General features: G+C 39.7%; 1 protein-coding gene across 1 annotated transcript; it reads left to right on the top strand.

The window, feature by feature from the left end:
* The first annotated feature begins 15,258 nt into the window (after positions 1 to 15,258).
* On the top strand, positions 15,259 to 20,039 carry LOC309691168 (uncharacterized protein). Its single transcript, XM_082508759.1, has 2 exons — positions 15,259 to 15,309; positions 15,818 to 20,039. The coding sequence occupies exon 2, from the start codon at positions 16,392 to 16,394 to the stop codon at positions 19,263 to 19,265; it is 2,874 nt and encodes a 957-aa protein (XP_082364885.1). The 5' UTR covers positions 15,259 to 15,309; positions 15,818 to 16,391; the 3' UTR covers positions 19,266 to 20,039.
* Positions 20,040 to 23,082: the final 3,043 nt, after the last annotated feature.

Below are 23,082 nucleotides of genomic sequence, written 5' to 3'. Positions count from 1 at the left end.
TTCATGACTGTGACATTTGTCAGAAATATTGCAAAACCAAGCCGAGACCTGCTGTTGGTCTACCCCTGGCTTCTGAGTATAATGAGACAGTAGCGATGGATCTACATGAGCTGGAGCCCAATGTGTGGTACCTTCACATCATCGACCACTTCACACGCTTCAGTGCCGGCAGCATCGTAAAGACAAAGAAAGCTGCAGAGATCATCAACTCCTTCATTCACACCTGGATAAGCATTCACGGTGCCCCCAGACGGCTCTACACAGACAACGGCGGAGAGTTCAACAACACAGACATTCGGGACATGGCTGAAAACTTCAACATTGAGGTAAAAACAACGGCGGGGTATAGTCCCTGGAGCAACGGACTACTGGAGAGACATAACATGACACTTACAGAAATCCTCCTGAAGGTAAAAAAGGAACGTGGATGTGACTGGCACACTGCGCTAGACTGGGCCCTTATGGCCAAAAACAGTATGCTTAATGTACATGGTTATAGTCCACATCAACTTGTGTTTGGCCAAAACCCCAACCTTCCTTCTGTGTTGATGGATAAGCCACCTGCCTTAGAGGGCACAACTGTAAGTGCAAGAGTAGCTGAACATATCTCAGCATTACATGCTTCCAGGAAAGCATTTACTGAGGCAGAGTGTTCAGAAAGGATCAGGAGAGCACTACGCAAACAACTTAGGCCTACAGATGACAAATATGAGGCAGGAGATAAAGTATACTACAAACGAGTCGACTGTACAGAGTGGAAGGGTCCAGGTGTAGTTATTGGGCAGGATGGAACTGTTGTATTTGTAAGACATGGGGGGACTCTTGTAAGAGTACACCAGTCAAGATTGACTAAAGTGGATTCACAGACTGGAGATAAACAAATACCACACAGTACTACTGATGATGACAACAAAGACGCAGTTGAAAATGATGACACTGACACACCCGATGGTGAACAGAGTATTAGTGAGGAAGAAGACATCACTATTGACAGAGAAACCAACACTACAGAAAACATGTCTGTCACACAAACTGCAAATGAGCCCTCTACACCCACTGATCACGTCTCTGCAAATGTAAAATTAAGATCAGGACAGCTGATTGCTTTTACCAACAGAGACAACGGTGTTCAACACACAGCCAGAGTGCTAGGCAGAGCGGGAAAAGCAAAAGGGCAATACAAAAACTGGTACAATGTGCAATATCTTGAGCATGATGGTAGTGAAGGTGAAAACAGAGATGCAGATGTACTCATAACAAAAGATATTTCCTTTGATTCTGATAAGCAGCAGGAGATTGAGAGCTGGCAAAGTAATGGTGTGTTTGATGAAGTGAAAGACCTGGGTCAAAAATGTCTGTCTACTAGATGGGTCTGTACACTCAAAGAAACTACTAATGGTGTTGTCCCAAAGGCTCGACTTGTGGCACGGGGGTTTGAAGAGGTAAATACTAAAGAACTACAGAAAGACTCTCCAACATGTGCGTCTGAGTCCCTCAGACTGGTGCTAGCTGTGATATGTCAAAACAAGTGGAGAGTAAATTCAATGGACATTAAATCTGCCTTCTTGCAGGGAATGGAACTGTCAAGAGGCATCTATCTTCGTCCCCCACCTGAAGCTGGCAAGGACAATGTTCTATGGAAACTGAAAAAGTGTGTTTATGGACTTGCAGATGGTTCACTTTATTGGTACAATAAGGTCAAAGACATTATGCTCAAAACTGGTGGTAAAATATCACAGGTTGATCCTGCAGTGTTCTATTGGCAGAATGAACAATCTGAGGTTACAGGAGTGCTTGCATGTCACGTTGATGATTTCCTTTGGGCTGGTTCAAGTCACTTTGCAACTCATATCATTCCTGTACTGAAATCTACCTTCCTTGTGGGCCGTGAAGAACATGACAGCTTTTCTTATGTTGGTATGGACATTTGTACAGTTAATGATGTAATAGAGGTGCATCAACAACTTTACATTGACAACCTACAACCGGTTCAGTTACAAGCAGCACGGGCTGTACAGAGGGAGGCTTCCTTAAGTGAAACAGAACGTGAGCAACTCAGGTCAAAAATAGGACAGATTTTGTGGGTTGCCAAACAAACAAGGCCTGATGTTATGTTTGACACATGTAGCCTTGGATCTAATATCAAAGATGCAACTGTACAGTCTATTCATGAAGTGAACAAAGTAATCCGTAAACTTAAGGCAGAGAAAGTGACTCTTAAGTTTCAGCACTTGGGTAACAGTGAGGATCTGGCATATCAGTGATGCTTCATTTGGCAACCTTCCTGATGGCGGTACTCAAGGAGGGGCATTAATCGTCCTTATGGGTAAAGGAGGAAAGTTTTGTCCTCTCTTCTGGCAGTCTAAAAAAATCAGGCGCGTGGTCAGAAGTACACTGGCAGGAGAAACTCTTGCCATGTCAGATGGAATAGACAGTGCAGTCTTCCTGGCAACACTTTTTTCTGAGCTTACAACTGGTAACACTGGTCTAAACGCTCTTCCTTTGATCTGTGTGACTGATAATCATTCCTTGTTTGATGCACTCAAGTCTACTAAGCAGGTTACAGAGAAGAGACTGGGGCTAGAAATGAGCAGCATTAAAGAGCTCATACAAGGCAAGAAAATCAGACAGGTTTGTTGGTCAGATTCAAAATCTCAACTTGCTGATTGTCTGACAAAAAAGGGAGTTTCACCTTTAACCCTTCTAAAGGCGCTAGATGAAGGACTCTGGATACTGTAATCCTTTGTTTACAAAGTTGTCTTTGCATTCAAATGTACCATTGTTTATTGTGTGCAATGATAGTATGCTTTAAGTAAAGCAAAGCACTTTTGAAAATTTTTTTTTGTTTATATAAATATATACATATATGTATACAAATGTTTACAGGGGTGTGTTTATACTTTTATTTTATTTTATTTTAAGAAAGAGGGAGATTGTTAACTTGTTATTTTCTATTTTATCGCGAGAGTACTGTAGCCCGCGAAGGGTTGTTGTTGTTGTCCGTATGAAAAATGGCGGAACAAATAAAGCGCTGTGACTGAGAGTACGACGTCGTGTATTTTGAGTTAACACTTGTACTTGTTTTTACACCTTTTAATGTCAAAGTTGGTCTCTGTGATTTTTCAGTGTTAGAAAGACTCTTTCTTGCACTGAGGTCTGCTTATTGTAAATATCTTGTACTTGTTTGAACACCTTTTAATGTCAAAGTTGGCCTCTGTGCTTATCAGTGTTGGAAAGACTCTTTCTTGCACTGAGGTCTGCTTATTGTAAATATCTTGTACTTGTTTGAACACCTTTTAATGTCAAAGTTGGCCTCTGTGCTTATCAGTGTTGGAAAGACTCTTTCTTGCACTGAGGTCTGCTTATTGTAAATATCTTGTACTTGTTTGAACACCTTTTCATGTCAAAGTTGGCCTCTGCGCTTGTCAGTGTTGGAAAGACTCTTTCTTGCACTGAGGTCTGCTTATTGTAAATATCTTGTACTTGTTTGAACACCTTTTAATGTCAAAGTTGGCCTCTGTGCTTTTTCAGTGTTGGAAAGACTCTTTCTTGCACTGAGGTCTGCTTATTGTAAATATCTTGTACTTGTTTGAACACCTTTTAATGTCAAAGTTGGCCTCTGTGCTTTTTCAGTGTTGGAAAGACTCTTTCTTGCACTGAGGTCTGCTTATTGTAAATATCTTGTACTTGTTTTTACACCTTTTAATGTCAAAGTTGGCCTCTGTGCTTTTTCAGTGTTGGAAAGACTCTTTCTTGCACTGAGGTCTGCTTATTGTAAATATCTTGTACTTGTTTGAACACCTTTTAATGTCAAAGTTGGCCTCTGTGCTTTTTCAGTGTTGGAAAGACTCTTTCTTGCACTGAGGTCTGCTTATTGTAAATATCTTGTACTTGTTTGAACACCTTTTCATGTCAAAGTTGGCCTCTGTGCTTATCAGTGTTGGAAAGACTCTTTCTTGCACTGAGGTCTGCTTATTGTAAATATCTTGTACTTGTTTTTACACCTTTTAATGTCAAAGTTGGCCTCTGCGCTTCCTCAGTGTTAGAAAGACTCTTTCTTGCACTGAGGTCTGCTTATTGTAAATATCTTGTACTTGTTTTTACACCTTTTAATGTCAAAGTTGGCCTCTGTGCTTATCAGTGTTGGAAAGGCTCTTTCTTGCACTGAGGTCTGCTTATTGTAAATATCTTGTACTTGTTTTTACACCTTTTAATGTCAAAGTTGGCCTCTGTGCTTATCAGTGTTGGAAAGGCTCTTTCTTGCACTGAGGTCTGCTTATTGTAAATATCTTGTACTTGTTTTTATACCTTTTCATGTCAAAGTTGGCCTCTGTGCTTATCAGTGTTGGAAAGGCTCTTTCTTGCACTGAGGTCTGCTTATTGTAAATATCTTGTACTTGTTTTTACACCTTTTAATGTCAAAGTTGGCCTCTGTGCTTTTTCAGTGTTGGAAAGACTCTTTCTTGCACTGAGGTCTGCTTATTGTAAATATCTTGTACTTGTTTGAACACCTTTTAATGTCAAAGTTGGCCTCTGTGCTTATCAGTGTTGGAAAGACTCTTTCTTGCACCGAGGTCTGCTTATTGTAAATATCTTGTACTTGTTTGAAGACCTTTTAATGTCAAAGTTGGCCTCTTTGCTTTTTCCGTGTTGGAAAGACTCTTTCTTGCACTGAGGTCTGCTTATTGTAAATATCTTGTACTTGATTTTACACCTTTTCATGTCAAAGTTGGCCTCTGTGCTTTTTCAGTGTTGGAAAGACTCTTTCTTGCACTGAGGTCTGCTTATTGTAAATATCTTGTACTTGTTTGAACACCTTTTAATGTCAAAGTTGGCCTCTGTGCTTATCAGTGTTGGAAAGGCTCTTTCTTGCACTGAGGTCTGCTTATTGTAAATATCTTGTACTTGTTTTTACACCTTTTAATGTCAAAGTTGGCCTCTGTGCTTATCAGTGTTGAAAAGACTCTTTCTTGCACTGAGGTCTGCTTATTGTTAATATCTTGTACTTGTTTTTACACCTTTTCATGTCAAAGTTGGCCTCTGTGCTTATCAGTGTTGAAAAGACTCTTTCTTGCACTGAGGTCTGCTTATTGTAAATATCTTGTACTTGTTTTTACACCTTTTCATGTCAAAGTTGGCCTCTGTGCTTATCAGTGTTGAAAAGGCTCTTTCTTGCACTGAGGTCTGCTTATTGTAAATATCTTGTACTTGTTTGAACACCTTTTCATGTCAAAGTTGGCCTCTGTGCTTATCAGTGTTGAAAAGGCTCTTTCTTGCACTGAGGTCTGCTTATTGTAAATATCTTGTACTTGTTTGAACACCTTTTAATGTCAAAGTTGGCCTCTGTGCTTTTTCAGTGTTGGAAAGACTCTTTCTTGCACTGAGGTCTGCTTATTGTAAATATCTTGTACTTGTTTTTACACCTTTTATGTCAAAGTTGGCCTCTGACCTTATCAGTGTTGGAAAGACTCTTTCTTGCACTGAGGTCTGCTTATTGTAAATATCTTGTACTTGATTTTACACCTTTTAATGTCAAAGTTGGCCTCTGTGCTTCTGCAGTGTTAGAAAGACTCTTTCTTGCACTGAGGTCTGCTTATTGTAAATATCTTGTACTTGTTTGAACACCTTTTCATGTCAAAGTTGGCCTCTGTGCTTGTCAGTGTTGGAAAGACACGTTTTTGCACTGAGGTCTGCTTATTGTAAATATCTTGTACTTGTTTGAACACCTTTTCATGTCAAAGTTGGCCTCTGAGCTTATCAGTGATGGAAAGACTCTTTCTTGCACTGAGGTCTGCTTATTGTAAATATCTTGTACTTGTTTTTACACCTTTTCATGTCAAAGTTGGCCTCTGAGCTTATCAGTGATGGAAAGACTCTTTCTTGCACTGAGGTCTGCTTATTGTAAATATCTTGTACTTGTTTGAACACCTTTTAATGTCAAAGTTGGCCTCTGTGCTTCTGCAGTGTTAGAAAGACTCTTTCTTGCACTGAGGTCTGCTTATTGTAAATATCTTGTACTTGTTTGAACACCTTTTCATGTCAAAGTTGGCCTCTGTGCTTGTCAGTGTTGGAAAGACACGTTTTTGCACTGAGGTCTGCTTATTGTAAATATCTTGTACTTGTTTGAACACCTTTTCATGTCAAAGTTGGCCTCTGAGCTTATCAGTGATGGAAAGACTCTTTCTTGCACTGAGGTCTGCTTATTGTAAATATCTTGTACTTGTTTTTACACCTTTTCATGTCAAAGTTGGCCTCTGAGCTTATCAGTGATGGAAAGACTCTTTCTTGCACTGAGGTCTGCTTATTGTTAATATCTTGTACTTGTTTTTACACCTTTTCATGTCAAAGTTGGCCTCTGTGCTTATCAGTGTTGGAAAGGCTCTTTCTTGCACTGAGGTCTGCTTATTGTAAATATCTTGTACTTGATTTTTACACCTTTTCATGTCAAAGTTGGCCTCTGTGCTTATCAGTGTTGGAAAGACTCTTTCTTGCACTGAGGTCTGCTTATTGTGAATATATTGTACTTGTTTTTATACCTTTTAATGTCAAAGTTGGCCTCTGTGCTTATCAGTGTTGGAAAGACTCTTTCTTGCACTGAGGTCTGCTTATTGTAAATATCTTGTACTTGATTTTACACCTTTTCATGTCAAAGTTGGCCTCTGTGCTTCTGCAGTGTTAGAAAGACTCTTTCTTGCACTGAGGTCTGCTTATTGTTAATATCTTGTACTTGTTTGAACACCTTTTAATGTCAAAGTTGGCCTCTGTGCTTCTGCAGTGTTAGAAAGACTCTTTCTTGCACTGAGGGCTGCTTATTGTAAATATCTTGTACTTGTTTGAAGACCTTTTAATGTTAAAGTTGGCCTCTTTGCTTTTTCCGTGTTGGAAAGACTCTTTCTTGCACTGAGGTCTGCTTATTGTTAATATCTTGTACTTGTTTTTACACCTTTTCATGTCAATGTTGGCCTCTGAGCTTATCAGTGATGGAAAGACTCTTTCTTGCACTGAGGTCTGCTTATTGTTAATATCTTGTACTTGTTTTTACACCTTTTCATGTCAAAGTTGGCCTCTGTGCTTATCAGTGTTGGAAAGACTCTTTCTTGCACTGAGGTCTGCTTATTGTAAATATCTTGTACTTGTTTGAACACCTTTTAATGTCAAAGTTGGCCTCTGTGCTTATCAGTGTTAGAAAGACTCTTTCTTGCACTGAGGTCTGCTTATTGTGAATATATTGTACTTGTTTTTATACCTTTTAATGTCAAAGTTGGCCTCTGTGCTTATCAGTGTTGGAAAGACTCTTTCTTGCACTGAGGTCTGCTTATTGTGAATATATTGTACTTGTTTGAACACCTTTTCATGTCAAAGTTGGCCTCTGTGCTTCTGCAGTGTTAGAAAGACTCTTTCTTGCACTGAGGTCTGCTTATTGTAAATATCTTGTACTTGTTTGAACACCTTTTCATGTCAAAGTTGGCCTCTGTGCTTCTGCAGTGTTAGAAAGACTCTTTCTTGCACTGAGGGCTGCTTATTGTAAATATCTTGTACTTGTTTGAACACCTTTTAATGTTAAAGTTGGCCTCTTTGCTTTTTCCGTGTTGGAAAGACTCTTTCTTGCACTGAGGTCTGCTTATTGTAAATATCTTGTACTTGTTTGAACACCTCTTCATGTCAAAGTTGGCCTCTGTGCTTTTTCAGTGTTAGAAAGACTCTTTCTTGCACTGAGGTCTGCTTATTGTAAATATCTTGTACTTGTTTTTACACCTTTTCATGTCAAAGTTGGCCTCTGTGCTTTTCAGTGTTGGAAAGACTCTTTCTTGCACTGAGGTCTGCTTATTGTAAATATCTTGTACTTGTTTGAACACCTTTTAATGTCAAAGTTGGCCTCTGTGCTTATCAGTGTTAGAAAGACTCTTTTTTGCACTGAGGTCTGCTTATTGTTAATATATTGTACTTGTTTTTATACCTTTTAATGTCAAAGTTGGCCTCTGTGCTTTTTCCGTGTTGGAAAGGCTCTTTCTTGCACTGAGGTCTGCTTATTGTAAATATCTTCTACTTGTTTGAACACCTTTTAATGTCAAAGTTGGCCTCTGTGCTTTTTCAGTGTTGGAAAGACTCTTTCTTGCACTGAGGTCTGCTTATTGTAAATATCTTATACTTGTTTGAACACCTTTTCATGTCAAAGTTGGCCTCTGTGCTTTTTCAGTGTTGGAAAGACTCTTTCTTGCACTGAGGTCTGCTTATTGTAAATATCTTATACTTGTTTGAACACCTTTTCATGTCAAAGTTGGCCTCTGTGCTTTTTCAGTGTTGGAAAGACTCTTTCTTGCACTGAGGTCTGCTTATTGTAAATATCTTATACTTGTTTGAACACCTTTTCATGTCAAAGTTGGCCTCTGTGCTTTTTCAGTGTTGGAAAGACTCTTTCTTGCACTGAGGTCTGCTTATTGTAAATATCTTATACTTGTTTGAACACCTTTTCATGTCAAAGTTGGCCTCTGTGCTTTTTCAGTGTTGGAAAGACTCTTTCTTGCACTGAGGTCTGCTTATTGTAAATATCTTATACTTGTTTGAACACCTTTTCATGTCAAAGTTGGCCTCTGTGCTTTTTCAGTGTTGGAAAGACTCTTTCTTGCACTGAGGTCTGCTTATTGTAAATATCTTGTACTTGTTTTTACACCTTTTCATGTCAAAGTTGGCCTCTGTGCTTGTCAGTGTTGGAAAGACACGTTTTTGCACTGAGGTCTGCTTATTGTAAATATCTTGTACTTGTTTGAACACCTTTTAATGTCAAAGTTGGCCTCTGTGCTTTTTCAGTGTTGGAAAGACTCTTTCTTGCACTGAGGTCTGCTTATTGTAAATATCTTGTACTTGTTTTTACACATTTTCATGTCAAAGTTGGCCTCTGTGCTTTTTCAGTGTTGGAAAGACTCTTTCTTGCACTGAGGGCTGCTTATTGTAAATATCTTGTACTTGTTTGAAGACCTTTTAATGTTAAAGTTGGCCTCTGTGCTTTTTCAGTGTTGGAAAGACTCTTTCTTGCACTGAGGTCTGCTTATTGTAAATATCTTGTACTTGTTTGAACACCTTTTAATGTCAAAGTTGGCCTCTGTGCTTATCAGTGTTGGAAAGACTCTTTCTTGCACTGAGGTCTGCTTGTTAAATAAAAAAGTGTAAAATTAAATTTCAATAAACTAACCATAATGCCAGCTCATATGCTCTTAACGCTGCATCTCTAACTCTTTTACAGGATTTGCAGTCTTCTGATTCCTGATGAGTTCCGTAAGTGACAAGCTTACTGACTGTGTTTACTCTTCTGTGTATTAGGTATTAGGAGTAGGTATGGGCGCAGGGGAAGGCTGTGTCCTGGCTGACTCTATTCATGAAAAATATAATCTGTGTTACAACAAGATTGAAATTGAGACTCAGCATTGTTTCCCAATTTTCCAAACCCATATGAACTGTAGCCTCAGCTTTCTGTGCTTAGCTGACAGGAGGGATAGCAGAACAGATGTGTTATAAAATTTTGAGCAATGTCCTTGTACAATATTTAAGCTGCTTGTAAAGTGAAGAAAGTAGACACTTTAATCAGCCCACTCCTACAACCTGAAATGTGTGAAAGTCTAAATATTTATCAGAGGGGCTCACTAAAGATGATTTCAACAGGACAAAACTGCTTAAACTACTTCAATCTCCCACTGTGACCACTGGTGCAGGGCAGGATGAGGGTTTGTAGGTCAGTTCCTGCTATTGCAGCATCACTGAGTGTCTATCTTAAGATAAACATCATTTATTTTTGAGGTCGGTTTTGATCAAGAACATAAGTATAGCCTGCATGAAACAACCAGAGCAGGAGGTTCAATCAAGAACACATATGACATATGACACATATCTGCTTGACACGAAAGCAGTGCACACTGAACTCAGGTAACATTTGTTATTAGAGGAGGTCAAAAAGTGTGTCAGTGAGAAATATCCATCAAAAGCATGATTTACACTAGCTGCAGCTCACAGTCAGCAACTCATCAGTTTTGTTGTTCAAACCAAACAAGAATTTTTCACATCATGTTGTCCTGCAGGAACTCACCAGATCACCTCTCCAGCACTTTGATCCCAAGACAGGAATACAATATGCAGAGTTAGTTTAATTGATTGGAATTCAGCTGTCATCTTCAGAGTGTTTCATTTGATAAAGTTAAGAACGAGAAATCAAGTGGTCAGAGCTATCATGGTGATATTCAGGGTCAGATTCTGTGCTAGTGCAAAACCTTCTTTTGGCCTGAAAAAGCTACTGTGGGGTTTACAACAGAGGAGCAATTGAAAGCCTGCAGGTCAAATTAGCGTCAGGATGCATTTGCAAAAATGTTTCGTGTGAGTAGAAAGTTCTCTGGGTGATCCAACCGTGCGTTAGTTGATATACAAACATGCAATGAGAACATTTCAGTAATTAGCTGTTAAGTGTCACCCAAACATGAGGAGGCCAGTGAAGGAGCCAGTGACGGTTTAACAAAAAGAATACAGTGTGAGTGCAGGTTTACATGTTTCTCTCTGAGAAAAAGAGACGTCGATGTGTTTCTATTAGTGTGAAATCCTTTTTAGAAATTAGGCACTGTGTGAGGTCATTTAGTAAGAGTCAGTGAATCTTTCACAGTTGTAAAACACATAAAAAGAAACAACATAAGTAACGTATGTTTTTTCCCGAGGGTGGTGGGGTAGGACTTCATGTGTGGGTGACTGAGAATGTCCATTTTATTAGATATGTTGTTGTAACTGTTTCAAAGTCAGTAATGCATGAATCTGCAATGATTTTTCTTCCTTAAAAGAGGACTGTGTACAGTGTCCATTTGTGTCTGTCTCCACGTTGGGTGATTGTGGAGTATGAATATGTGTGCATGAGGGTGGGAATGCCCGTTGGTGGCTGCGTGCGCCTGTTCGACTGTGTCTGTATGTCAGGTCGGTTACACTCCACGTCTCTGGGAACATCTCAGGCCCTCCAAGGTATGGAGGCCTATCTCGATTCACCACACTCCTTGCCGTTAGTTGATGCCCTCAGGCGTCGGTGTGTTGGTGGTTCTGGTGTCTGGGGCTGGGCGCTCAGGTATGTACCGGCTCACTCCCAGTGACTGCTTGGCGAGGTCTGGCACCCGTGGCTCCGTCAGGCCACTTCCGGGGGGTGGGGGGCTCTCAGTCCTCTGGCCTCTGGGCCTGTGGCTCAGGTCACTCTGCCACAGCTGTCTGCCGGCAGAGCCCACAGCCACATCACGGGCCCCCTGTGGCTTCTGCTCCGTGGCTGCTGGGTGACCTCTAATCTGGGGCTCTCCTCAGCGCTTCCCAGGAGGGTGGCATGGCTGCAACTCCGATGGTCCTCCTTGGGCTCTCACATTCTGGGGGCCTCTGGGTGTCTGGGGCCTGGATTTCCTCCATGCCTGCTACATGCACTGGGGGACAGACTATGGCTCCCTGTTAAAAGTAGAATGGGAGGCAGAGTCTTCAGTTTTATCTTTTGTCCTGTCTTCCTCTGCTCATCCCAACAGGTTGTGGCAGATGGCTGTCCCTTCCTCAGCCTGGTGCTACTGGAGGATTCTTTCTTTTAAAATGGAGTTTTTCCTTCCCACTGTTGTCAAAGCGCATGCTCATCAGAAATCATATGATTATTGGGTTTTTTCTGTATTTTTCAAAGATCCACATCAAAAGGAGCAGGTTAAAGTGGTTCTGGCATCTGACAAGGATTCCTCCTGGACGTCTCCCAGGTGAGGTGTACTGGACGAGCTCCCACCAGGAGGAGGCCCTGAATCAGACCCAAGACATGATGGAGTTCCCCTAGATAAGCTGGAGGAGGTGGGTGTGGAAAAGGAGGTCTGGAGTTCTCTGCTTAGGCTGCTGCCCCCACAACCCGGCCACAGATAAGTGAAATAAGTAGATCAAATATAACTTGGTGTTCTAAAGAATATTGTTGTTTCCTTGCAGGACACCAGGAGAGATGAGCCCTCCATCACAGATGGTGTGGTCACCTGCAGGTTCAAGGTCATTGTATCTCCAGCCCACATCTACTGCCACTGTACTTAAGGGAAGTTGGGACAATGTTAAAGACTTTCTTCAGACAATTGCATTTGGATGAGCTAAATTCATGACAGGCACTCAAGCAGTAATGCCTCGACTGACAAACGAACATACCAAGCTTCTGTGTTGTTTGAGCCAGAGACTGCACTTGTGGATGAACAATAAAAACATTTTATATTTATTATATTAGTAATGTAACTTGCAATAAAAAGTTATGGGAAGCTTAAACTTAGTTTCAGAATAATTAAATCTGAGACTTTGTTTCATTGAAAAGTTATTAAAGTTTTAAAGTGTGTGACAAATAAAATAATAAATTATTAAGTAACACCAGCTACAATATTGGAAATATGTGTGTTGTTCAGCAGAACAGTGTCCAGTATGTTGGCTGAAATGCTTTAAATTTGAAAATAAAAGTTGGGCTGATTTTAACGCATTACAAGGAGTGTTTTAATTATTATTTTCTAAATAAGCAGTGTTTATATTACGTGTAATGAAATAAGTTCAAGGATAATAAAAGGTAATGAGATTTAATTGCATTCAACTTATGTGCAGCAAAACTAAAAATAAGTTACGGAAGTGTTCAAATAATATGTGTGCTTTTAAAAATGCTCGTCTATTTAAAGACTACACAATCTGTGTTAATTCTAATTATACCACAATCCCTTGCCTGTTGTGTTAAATATACATAAACAGTATGTGTTATCAGATGAAAGTACAAAACTCTCAAGAACCCCCCTCCTAAATTTCAGGTGGCATTTTAAAAACATGCCATGACATAACACACAGCTGCTATAATCATTCAGTGAGGTCAAATGTCAATTATAGTTATAGGTTCTTGCTATATGTTATAACATAAACACAGCACAGTTGTAAGAATAATAGTTTCTAGGTTCTAAGGCTTTTTGTCAGTTTAATAGTGAGCTTTACGAGACTCATTTTCGTGCCAAAGGCTCGCACAGGCCTAAGTTCCCTTATGACAACTAGAGCTGGAAACAAGACCTCAAGCGATCCTAAGGCTAATTAATTAGCACGGCTAGCATTTAAAAAACATCTGTTAAATGTTGTCATTGCTAGCATATACCTGTATTACAGCATGGTAAGTAGCGAGAACGCAAAGTTTTTGTTACCTTTGAAAAGAAAAATGTGAAGCTATAATATTAGCATGAGCTATGCTAATGTTATTCACTGAAACAAACATCTCAGGTACTGACTTACTGCTTTCTAATATCTGTGTTTATTTCTGGATATACCTACATGGTTATTAGACATCCCACATAAAGGGTGACAAAGGCAGTAACTATAAATGACCATAACTTTACTGTAAATTACACTGATGGGCTCAGTTCATATAGTTATATCACGTGCACACGCATGTTAGCAACCGTAACCATGCAGGCTGTTGGTATATGAATGCTGCGCAAGGTTCCAGCTGTTCCTTTACACTTGCTCTTGGATTTGTCTTGACCTGCTCCAAGCTCAGCTTGTGGAAAGATAACTTTTGGAGAATATTTCTACAGAAAGCGGATTTTACTACAAAGCAACAACAACTACTGCATCTTTGGATCTTTTGTACTTGTGTTTCATCATAACAGCAAAGCTTGAAGATCGTGGACCCCGACTCGTCGACAGCCACCAGGTACATTTCAAAATTTCTTCAATTATTTCAAGAATCACTAGATGACTATAGTAATTTTACAGGTTCCAGTGTGAATATCACGTTTTAATGTGATCAAAATAAGTGTGTTCTAAGACTTTTCCTGGCAAATCGCTTTTATGCTTTAAATTTTCCAGGAGAGGTGTAGAATTTATTACCGACTGGTGTATGAATGTGAAAAAAGGTTTTACTTTGATTTGAAGCCTTCAAATTTGACACTTTTTTCCAATGAAATGGTTAAAATTAGCTTAAAATTCGTAAAATGCCCCCCTCCCCAAATATACATATGTATATGTGTATATCGGTTTCTATGGTAACAGCATCTCCTCACAATGTTAGGACATATAGGAGTAAACACACCAGGTCCCCTGTAGGTCCTGACATCATTTTCTTCTCAAAGGCTTCATTTGAATAAACTATAACTTTTTCCCAGCTACATATGCGATGATAAATAAAATAAAATGAAATAATATAAAAAAGAATATTAAAACATCAATCATAGTCAAAAATAATCATAAAGTCAAACTGTTACAAAAATGTGTTTTATTTTTAAAATTGTGTGTGGAGTTCTACTGCCTTTTTTGCATTAGCAATATTTAGGACATGGAATTGGTACATGGGGAGATTAAATGTTTCGTTATATTTTACATCGTTAATGAAAGAATTAAAAAAAATATGAGAATGAGCTGCTAAATTATTTATGGATTTTCTGCAGTATGCTATTCATGTCCAGTTCTTTACAAATCAGTACCTATTATCCATGACCTAGTCCAACGTAGTGTTTGCATAAAGGTTTAAAAAGAACAAATAAACAAAATGAATGTATACAAAATACAATACTGTTACCTTAAAAGTGTAGTGTGCACAGAGTGAGCTGCCTTGGCAGAGATTTGGATGCTTCACTTAATGATTGTGGACATAGTTGAAATCTTGTTTTCTTCTCACATGAACAAGTAAAGTGTCATTCAGTCTGATATGAATGTAGCCTGTAGCTTTAGCACTGGGTGCTTACTACATTCCTACTGTTATTTTAAACTTTGTTTCCTTACAGGCTGTCTTGACTACATTGTTGAACGTCCCAAGAACGAGACCTTTCTGAAGTCATCAGGATCCTTGATGACAGTCTCCTGAGCGCCATCTCTTCTGATGAAGCGTGGGACACTGATACCGTGCGTGTCAGTAAAGGTGAGTACATCGCCCTCTCATCCTCCCCCTCTTCTCATGAAGAACTGGATGCTGATGCGTGTCAGTGAAGTGGAAGGTGAGTACCCCCTCCCCACCTTGCTTTCTTGCACTGAGGTCTGCTTATTGTAAATATCTTGTACTTGTTTTTACACCTTTTAATGTCAAAGTTGGCCTCTGTGCTTTTTCAGTGTTGGAAAGACTCTTTCTTGCACTGAGGTCTGCTTATTGTAAATATCTTGTACTTGTATTTACACCTTTTAATGTCAAAGTTGGCCTCTGTGCTTATCAGTGTTGGAAAGACACTTTCTTGCACTGAGGTCTGCTTATTGTAAATATCTTGTACTTGTTTGAACACCTTTTCATGTCAAAGTTGGCCTTTGTGCTTTTTCAGTGTTGGAAAGACTCTTTCTTGCACTGAGGTCTGCTTATTGTAAATATATTGTACTTGTTTGAAGACCTTTTAATGTCAAAGTTGGCCTCTGTGCTTTTTCAGTGTTGGAAAGACTCTTTCTTGCACTGAGGTCTGCTTATTGTAAATATCTTGTACTTGTTTTTACACCTTTTAATGTCAAAGTTGGCCTCTGTGCTTTTTCAGTGTTGGAAAGACTCTTTCTTGCACTGAGGTCTGCTTATTGTAAATATCTTGTACTTGTTTTTACACCTTTTCATGTCAAAGTTGGCCTCTGTGCTTATCAGTGTTAGAAAGACTCTTTCTTGAACCGAGGTCTGCTTATTGTAAATATCTTGTACTTGTTTTTACACCTTTTCATGTCAAAGTTGGCCTCTGTGCTTATCAGTGTTAGAAAGACTCTTTCTTGAACCGAGGTCTGCTTATTGCAAATATCTTGTACTTGTTTTTACACCTTTGAATTTCAAAGTTGGCCTTTGTGCTTTTTCATTGGTGGAAAGACTCTTTCTTGCACTGAGGTCTGCTTATTGTAAATATATTGTGTTAACTTGTTATTTTCTGTTTTATCGCGAGAGTACTGTTGCCCGCGAAGGGTTGTTGTTGTTGTCCGTATGAAAAATGGCGGAATGAATAAAGCGCTGTGAATGAGAGTACGACGTCGTGTCTTTTGAGTTAACATTGGTAGCAGAGGATGGTTTCCAATTACAAAGTACCACCAAAGCTTGATGAAGCCAGGCCATACGAATGCTGGAAGAATGAAGTCAACATCTGGAGACGAGTTACGGAGCTGGATAAAAAGAAACAGGCACTCGCGGTGGTGCTGGGCCTTGAGGGAAGAGCCAGAGAAACGGCCATGGAGATACCCGCAGAAGATTTGGACAAAGATTACGGTATGGAAATACTGCTTGCAAAACTTGACGCGGTGTTTCAGAGAGAAGAGAAAGACCGCGCTTATGAAGCCTACTCGTGTTTTGACTCCATTGCAAAGAACCACAGCGTGTCCATGGCAGACTACATTATAGACTTTGAACAGCGTTATAACCGGATGAAAAAGTGGAGGAGTGTAACATTACTTTGTACACTAAAGCCTCAATGACAGACGCTGAAATTTTCCTGACTGAGGCACTGGGGTCAACCATTATTGATACTGCATGTACACGTACAGTTTGTGGTCAGAAGTGGCTAGATAGTTACATGCGTGACCTCAGCCAAGGCCAAGTAAACAAGCTGTTGCAATCAGAAACCCCCAGCTCCAGACCATTTCGCTTTGGGGATGGTATTGTAGTGTATTCCAGCAGAAAAGTGAAACTTCCAGCCAAAATTGGACAAACAAAATGTGACATTGAAAGTGAAGTAGTTCCTGTTGACATTCCACTACTACTGAGCAAAACGTCTCTCAAGAAAGCAGGGACTGTTCTAGACATGGAGAATGACAGTGTTGTCATGTTCAAGCAGCCTGTTCCTCTAGAGCTCACTAGTTCGGGACACTATTGCGTGGACATTAGAGATGAAAATACTACAGAAAGTTGCAATGAAAATGAAGTTCTCATGGTAACTGCTGAAATGTCTACAAAAGAGAAACAGAAAGTCCTTGTGAAACTTCATAAGCAGTTTGGTCATGCATCTGCAGAGAGGTTATTGAGGCTCATCCAAAGCTCTGGCAATACAGATAAACAATGTGCAGTTATTCTACAAGAGATAGTTCATGACTGTGACATTTGTCAGAAATATTGCAAAACCAAGCCGAGACCTGCTGTTGGTCTACCCCTGGCTTCTGAGTATAATGAGACAGTAGCGATGGATCTACATGAGCTGGAGCCCAATGTGTGGTACCTTCACATCATCGACCACTTCACACGCTTCAGTGCCGGCAGCATCGTAAAGACAAAGAAAGCTGCAGAGATCATCAACTCCTTCATTCACACCTGGATAAGCATTCACGGTGCCCCCAGACGGCTCTACACAGACAACGGCGGAGAGTTCAACAACACAGACATTCGGGACATGGCTGAAAACTTCAACATTGAGGTAAAAACAACGGCGGGGTATAGTCCCTGGAGCAACGGACTACTGGAGAGACATAACATGACACTTACAGAAATCCTCCTGAAGGTAAAAAAGGAACGTGGATGTGACTGGCACACTGCGCTAGACTGGGCCCTTATGGCCAAAAACAGTATGCTTAATGTACATGGTTATAGTCCACATCAACTTGTGTTTGGCCAAAACCCCAACCTTCCTTCTGTGTTGATGGATAAGCCACCTGCCTTAGAGGGCACAACTGTAAGTGCAAGAGTAGCTGAACATATCTCAGCATTACATGCTTCCAGGAAAGCATTTACTGAGGCAGAGTGTTCAGAAAGGATCAGGAGAGCACTACGCAAACAACTTAGGCCTACAGATGACAAATATGAGGCAGGAGATAAAGTATACTACAAACGAGTCGACTGTACAGAGTGGAAGGGTCCAGGTGTAGTTATTGGGCAGGATGGAACTGTTGTATTTGTAAGACATGGGGGGACTCTTGTAAGAGTACACCAGTCAAGATTGACTAAAGTGGATTCACAGACTGGAGATAAACAAATACCACACAGTACTACTGATGATGACAACAAAGACGCAGTTGAAAATGATGACACTGACACACCCGATGGTGAACAGAGTATTAGTGAGGAAGAAGACATCACTATTGACAGAGAAACCAACACTACAGAAAACATGTCTGTCACACAAACTGCAAATGAGCCCTCTACACCCACTGATCACGTCTCTGCAAATGTAAAATTAAGATCAGGACAGCTGATTGCTTTTACCAACAGAGACAACGGTGTTCAACACACAGCCAGAGTGCTAGGCAGAGCGGGAAAAGCAAAAGGGCAATACAAAAACTGGTACAATGTGCAATATCTTGAGCATGATGGTAGTGAAGGTGAAAACAGAGATGCAGATGTACTCATAACAAAAGATATTTCCTTTGATTCTGATAAGCAGCAGGAGATTGAGAGCTGGCAAAGTAATGGTGTGTTTGATGAAGTGAAAGACCTGGGTCAAAAATGTCTGTCTACTAGATGGGTCTGTACACTCAAAGAAACTACTAATGGTGTTGTCCCAAAGGCTCGACTTGTGGCACGGGGGTTTGAAGAGGTAAATACTAAAGAACTACAGAAAGACTCTCCAACATGTGCGTCTGAGTCCCTCAGACTGGTGCTAGCTGTGATATGTCAAAACAAGTGGAGAGTAAATTCAATGGACATTAAATCTGCCTTCTTGCAGGGAATGGAACTGTCAAGAGGCATCTATCTTCGTCCCCCACCTGAAGCTGGCAAGGACAATGTTCTATGGAAACTGAAAAAGTGTGTTTATGGACTTGCAGATGGTTCACTTTATTGGTACAATAAGGTCAAAGACATTATGCTCAAAACTGGTGGTAAAATATCACAGGTTGATCCTGCAGTGTTCTATTGGCAGAATGAACAATCTGAGGTTACAGGAGTGCTTGCATGTCACGTTGATGATTTCCTTTGGGCTGGTTCAAGTCACTTTGCAACTCATATCATTCCTGTACTGAAATCTACCTTCCTTGTGGGCCGTGAAGAACATGACAGCTTTTCTTATGTTGGTATGGACATTTGTACAGTTAATGATGTAATAGAGGTGCATCAACAACTTTACATTGACAACCTACAACCGGTTCAGTTACAAGCAGCACGGGCTGTACAGAGGGAGGCTTCCTTAAGTGAAACAGAACGTGAGCAACTCAGGTCAAAAATAGGACAGATTTTGTGGGTTGCCAAACAAACAAGGCCTGATGTTATGTTTGACACATGTAGCCTTGGATCTAATATCAAAGATGCAACTGTACAGTCTATTCATGAAGTGAACAAAGTAATCCGTAAACTTAAGGCAGAGAAAGTGACTCTTAAGTTTCAGCACTTGGGTAACAGTGAGGATCTGGCATATCAGTGATGCTTCATTTGGCAACCTTCCTGATGGCGGTACTCAAGGAGGGGCATTAATCGTCCTTATGGGTAAAGGAGGAAAGTTTTGTCCTCTCTTCTGGCAGTCTAAAAAAATCAGGCGCGTGGTCAGAAGTACACTGGCAGGAGAAACTCTTGCCATGTCAGATGGAATAGACAGTGCAGTCTTCCTGGCAACACTTTTTTCTGAGCTTACAACTGGTAACACTGGTCTAAACGCTCTTCCTTTGATCTGTGTGACTGATAATCATTCCTTGTTTGATGCACTCAAGTCTACTAAGCAGGTTACAGAGAAGAGACTGGGGCTAGAAATGAGCAGCATTAAAGAGCTCATACAAGGCAAGAAAATCAGACAGGTTTGTTGGTCAGATTCAAAATCTCAACTTGCTGATTGTCTGACAAAAAAGGGAGTTTCACCTTTAACCCTTCTAAAGGCGCTAGATGAAGGACTCTGGATACTGTAATCCTTTGTTTACAAAGTTGTCTTTGCATTCAAATGTACCATTGTTTATTGTGTGCAATGATAGTATGCTTTAAGTAAAGCAAAGCACTTTTGAAAATTTTTTTTTGTTTATATAAATATATACATATATGTATACAAATGTTTACAGGGGTGTGTTTATACTTTTATTTTATTTTATTTTAAGAAAGAGGGAGATTGTTAACTTGTTATTTTCTATTTTATCGCGAGAGTACTGTAGCCCGCGAAGGGTTGTTGTTGTTGTCCGTATGAAAAATGGCGGAACAAATAAAGCGCTGTGACTGAGAGTACGACGTTGTGTATTTTGAGTTAACACTTGTACTTGTTTTTACACCTTTTAATGTCAAAGTTGGTCTCTGTGATTTTTCAGTGTTGGAAAGACTCTTTCTTGCACTGAGGTCTGCTTATTGTAAATATCTTGTACTTGTTTGAACACCTTTTAATGTCAAAGTTGGCCTCTGTGCTTATCAGTGTTGGAAAGACTCTTTCTTGCACTGAGGTCTGCTTATTGTAAATATCTTGTACTTGTTTGAACACCTTTTAATGTCAAAGTTGGCCTCTGTGCTTATCAGTGTTGGAAAGACTCTTTCTTGCACTGAGGTCTGCTTATTGTAAATATCTTGTACTTGTTTGAACACCTTTTAATGTCAAAGTTGGCCTCTGTGCTTATCAGTGTTGGAAAGACTCTTTCTTGCACTGAGGTCTGCTTATTGTAAATATCTTGTACTTGTTTGAACACCTTTTAATGTCAAAGTTGGCCTCTGTGCTTATCAGTGTTGGAAAGACTCTTTCTTGCACTGAGGTCTGCTTATTGTAAATATCTTGTACTTGTTTGAACACCTTTTAATGTCAAAGTTGGCCTCTGTGCTTGTCAGTGTTGGAAAGACTCTTTCTTGCACTGAGGTCTGCTTATTGTAAATATCTTGTACTTGTTTGAACACCTTTTCATGTCAAAGTTGGCCTCTGCGCTTGTCAGTGTTGGAAAGACTCTTTCTTGCACTGAGGTCTGCTTATTGTAAATATCTTGTACTTGTTTTTGCACCTTTTAATGTCAAAGTTGGCCTCTGTGCTTTTTCAGTGTTGGAAAGACTCTTTCTTGCACTGAGGTCTGCTTATTGTAAATATCTTGTACTTGTTTGAACACCTTTTAATGTCAAAGTTGGCCTCTGTGCTTTTTCAGTGTTGGAAAGACTCTTTCTTGCACTGAGGTCTGCTTATTGTAAATATCTTGTACTTGTTTGAACACCTTTTCATGTCAAAGTTGGCCTCTGTGCTTATCAGTGTTGGAAAGACTCTTTCTTGCACTGAGGTCTGCTTATTGTAAATATCTTGTACTTGTTTTTACACCTTTTAATGTCAAAGTTGGCCTCTGCGCTTCCTCAGTGTTAGAAAGACTCTTTCTTGCACTGAGGTCTGCTTATTGTAAATATCTTGTACTTGTTTTTACACCTTTTAATGTCAAAGTTGGCCTCTGTGCTTGTCAGTGTTGGAAAGACTCTTTCTTGCACTGAGGTCTGCTTATTGTAAATATCTTGTACTTGTTTTTACACCTTTTAATGTTAAAGTTGGCCTCTGTGCTTATCAGTGTTGGAAAGACTCTTTCTTGCACTGAGGTCTGCTTATTGTAAATATCTTGTACTTATTTGAACACCTTTTAATGTCAAAGTTGGCCTCTGTGCTTATCAGTGTTGGAAAGACTCTTTCTTGCACTAAGGTCTGCTTATTGTAAATATCTTGTACTTGTTTTTACACCTTTTAATGTCAAAGTTGGCCTCTGTGCTTATCAGTGTTGGAAAGACTCTTTCTTGCACTGAGGGCTGCTTATTGTAAATATCTTGTACTTGTTTTTATACCTTTTAATGTCAAAGTTGGCCTCTGTGCTTTTTCAGTGTTGGAAAGACTCTTTCTTGCACTGAGGTCTGCTTATTGTAAATATCTTGTACTTGTTTTTATACCTTTTAATGTCAAAGTTGGCCTCTGTGCTTTTTCAGTGTTGGAAAGACTCTTTCTTGCACTGAGGTCTGCTTATTGTAAATATCTTGTACTTGTTTGAACACCTTTTAATGTCAAAGTTGGCCTCTGTGCTTTTTCCGTGTTGGAAAGACTCTTTCTTGCACCGAGGTCTGCTTATTGTAAATATCTTGTACTTGATTTTACACCTTTTAATGTCAAAGTTGGCCTCTGTGCTTATCAGTGTTGGAAAGACTCTTTATTGCACCGAAGTCTGCTTATTGTAAATATCTTGTACTTGTTTGAACACCTTTTCATGTCAAAGTTGGCCTCTGTGCTTTTTCATTGTTGGAAAGACTCTTTCTTGCACCGAGGTCTGCTTATTGTAAATATCTTGTACTTGTTTGAAGACCTTTTAATGTCAAAGTTGGCCTCTTTGCTTTTTCCGTGTTGGAAAGACTCTTTCTTGCACCGAGGTCTGCTTATTGTAAATATCTTGTACTTGATTTTACACCTTTTAATGTCAAAGTTGGCCTCTGTGCTTATCAGTGTTGGAAAGACTCTTTCTTGCACTGAGGTCTTCTTATTGTTAATATATTGTACTTGTTTTTATACCTTTTAATGTCAAAGTTGGCCTCTGTGCTTTTTCAGTGTTGGAAAGACTCTTTCTTGCACTGAGGTCTGCTTATTGTAAATATCTTGTACTTATTTGAACACCTTTTAATGTCAAAGTTGGCCTCTGTGCTTATCAGTGTTGGAAAGACACGTTTTTGCACTGAGGTCTGCTTATTGTAAATATCTTGTACTTGTTTGAAGACCTTTTAATGTCAAAGTTGGCCTCTGTGCTTTTTCAGTGTTGGAAAGACTCTTTCTTGCACTGAGGTCTGCTTATTGTAAATATCTTGTACTTGTTTGAACACCTTTTAATGTCAAAGTTGGCCTCTGTGCTTTTTCAGTGTTGGAAAGACTCTTTCTTGCACTGAGGGCTGCTTATTGTAAATATCTTGTACTTGTTTGAACACCTTTTAATGTCAAAGTTGGCCTCTGTGCTTATCAGTGTTGGAAAGACTCTTTCTTGCACTGAGGTCTGCTTATTGTAAATATCTTGTACTTGTTTGAACACCTTTTAATGTCAAAGTTGGCCTCTGTGCTTATCAGTGTTGGAAAGACACGTTTTTGCACTGAGGTCTGCTTATTGTAAATATCTTGTACTTGTTTGAAGACCTTTTAATGTCAAAGTTGGCCTCTTTGCTTTTTCCGTGTTGGAAAGACTCTTTCTTGCACTGAGGTCTGCTTATTTTAAATATCTTGTACTTGATTTTACACCTTTTCATGTCAAAGTTGGCCTCTGTGCTTATCAGTGTTGGAAAGACTC

This window comes from Aulonocara stuartgranti, assembly GCF_965226115.1.
Source record: "Aulonocara stuartgranti genome assembly, chromosome: 16".
Taxonomy (NCBI): domain Eukaryota; kingdom Metazoa; phylum Chordata; class Actinopteri; order Cichliformes; family Cichlidae; genus Aulonocara; species Aulonocara stuartgranti.
Note: the sequence above shows the minus strand (reverse complement) of the source record. Positions and strands in the feature narration are given on the sequence as shown.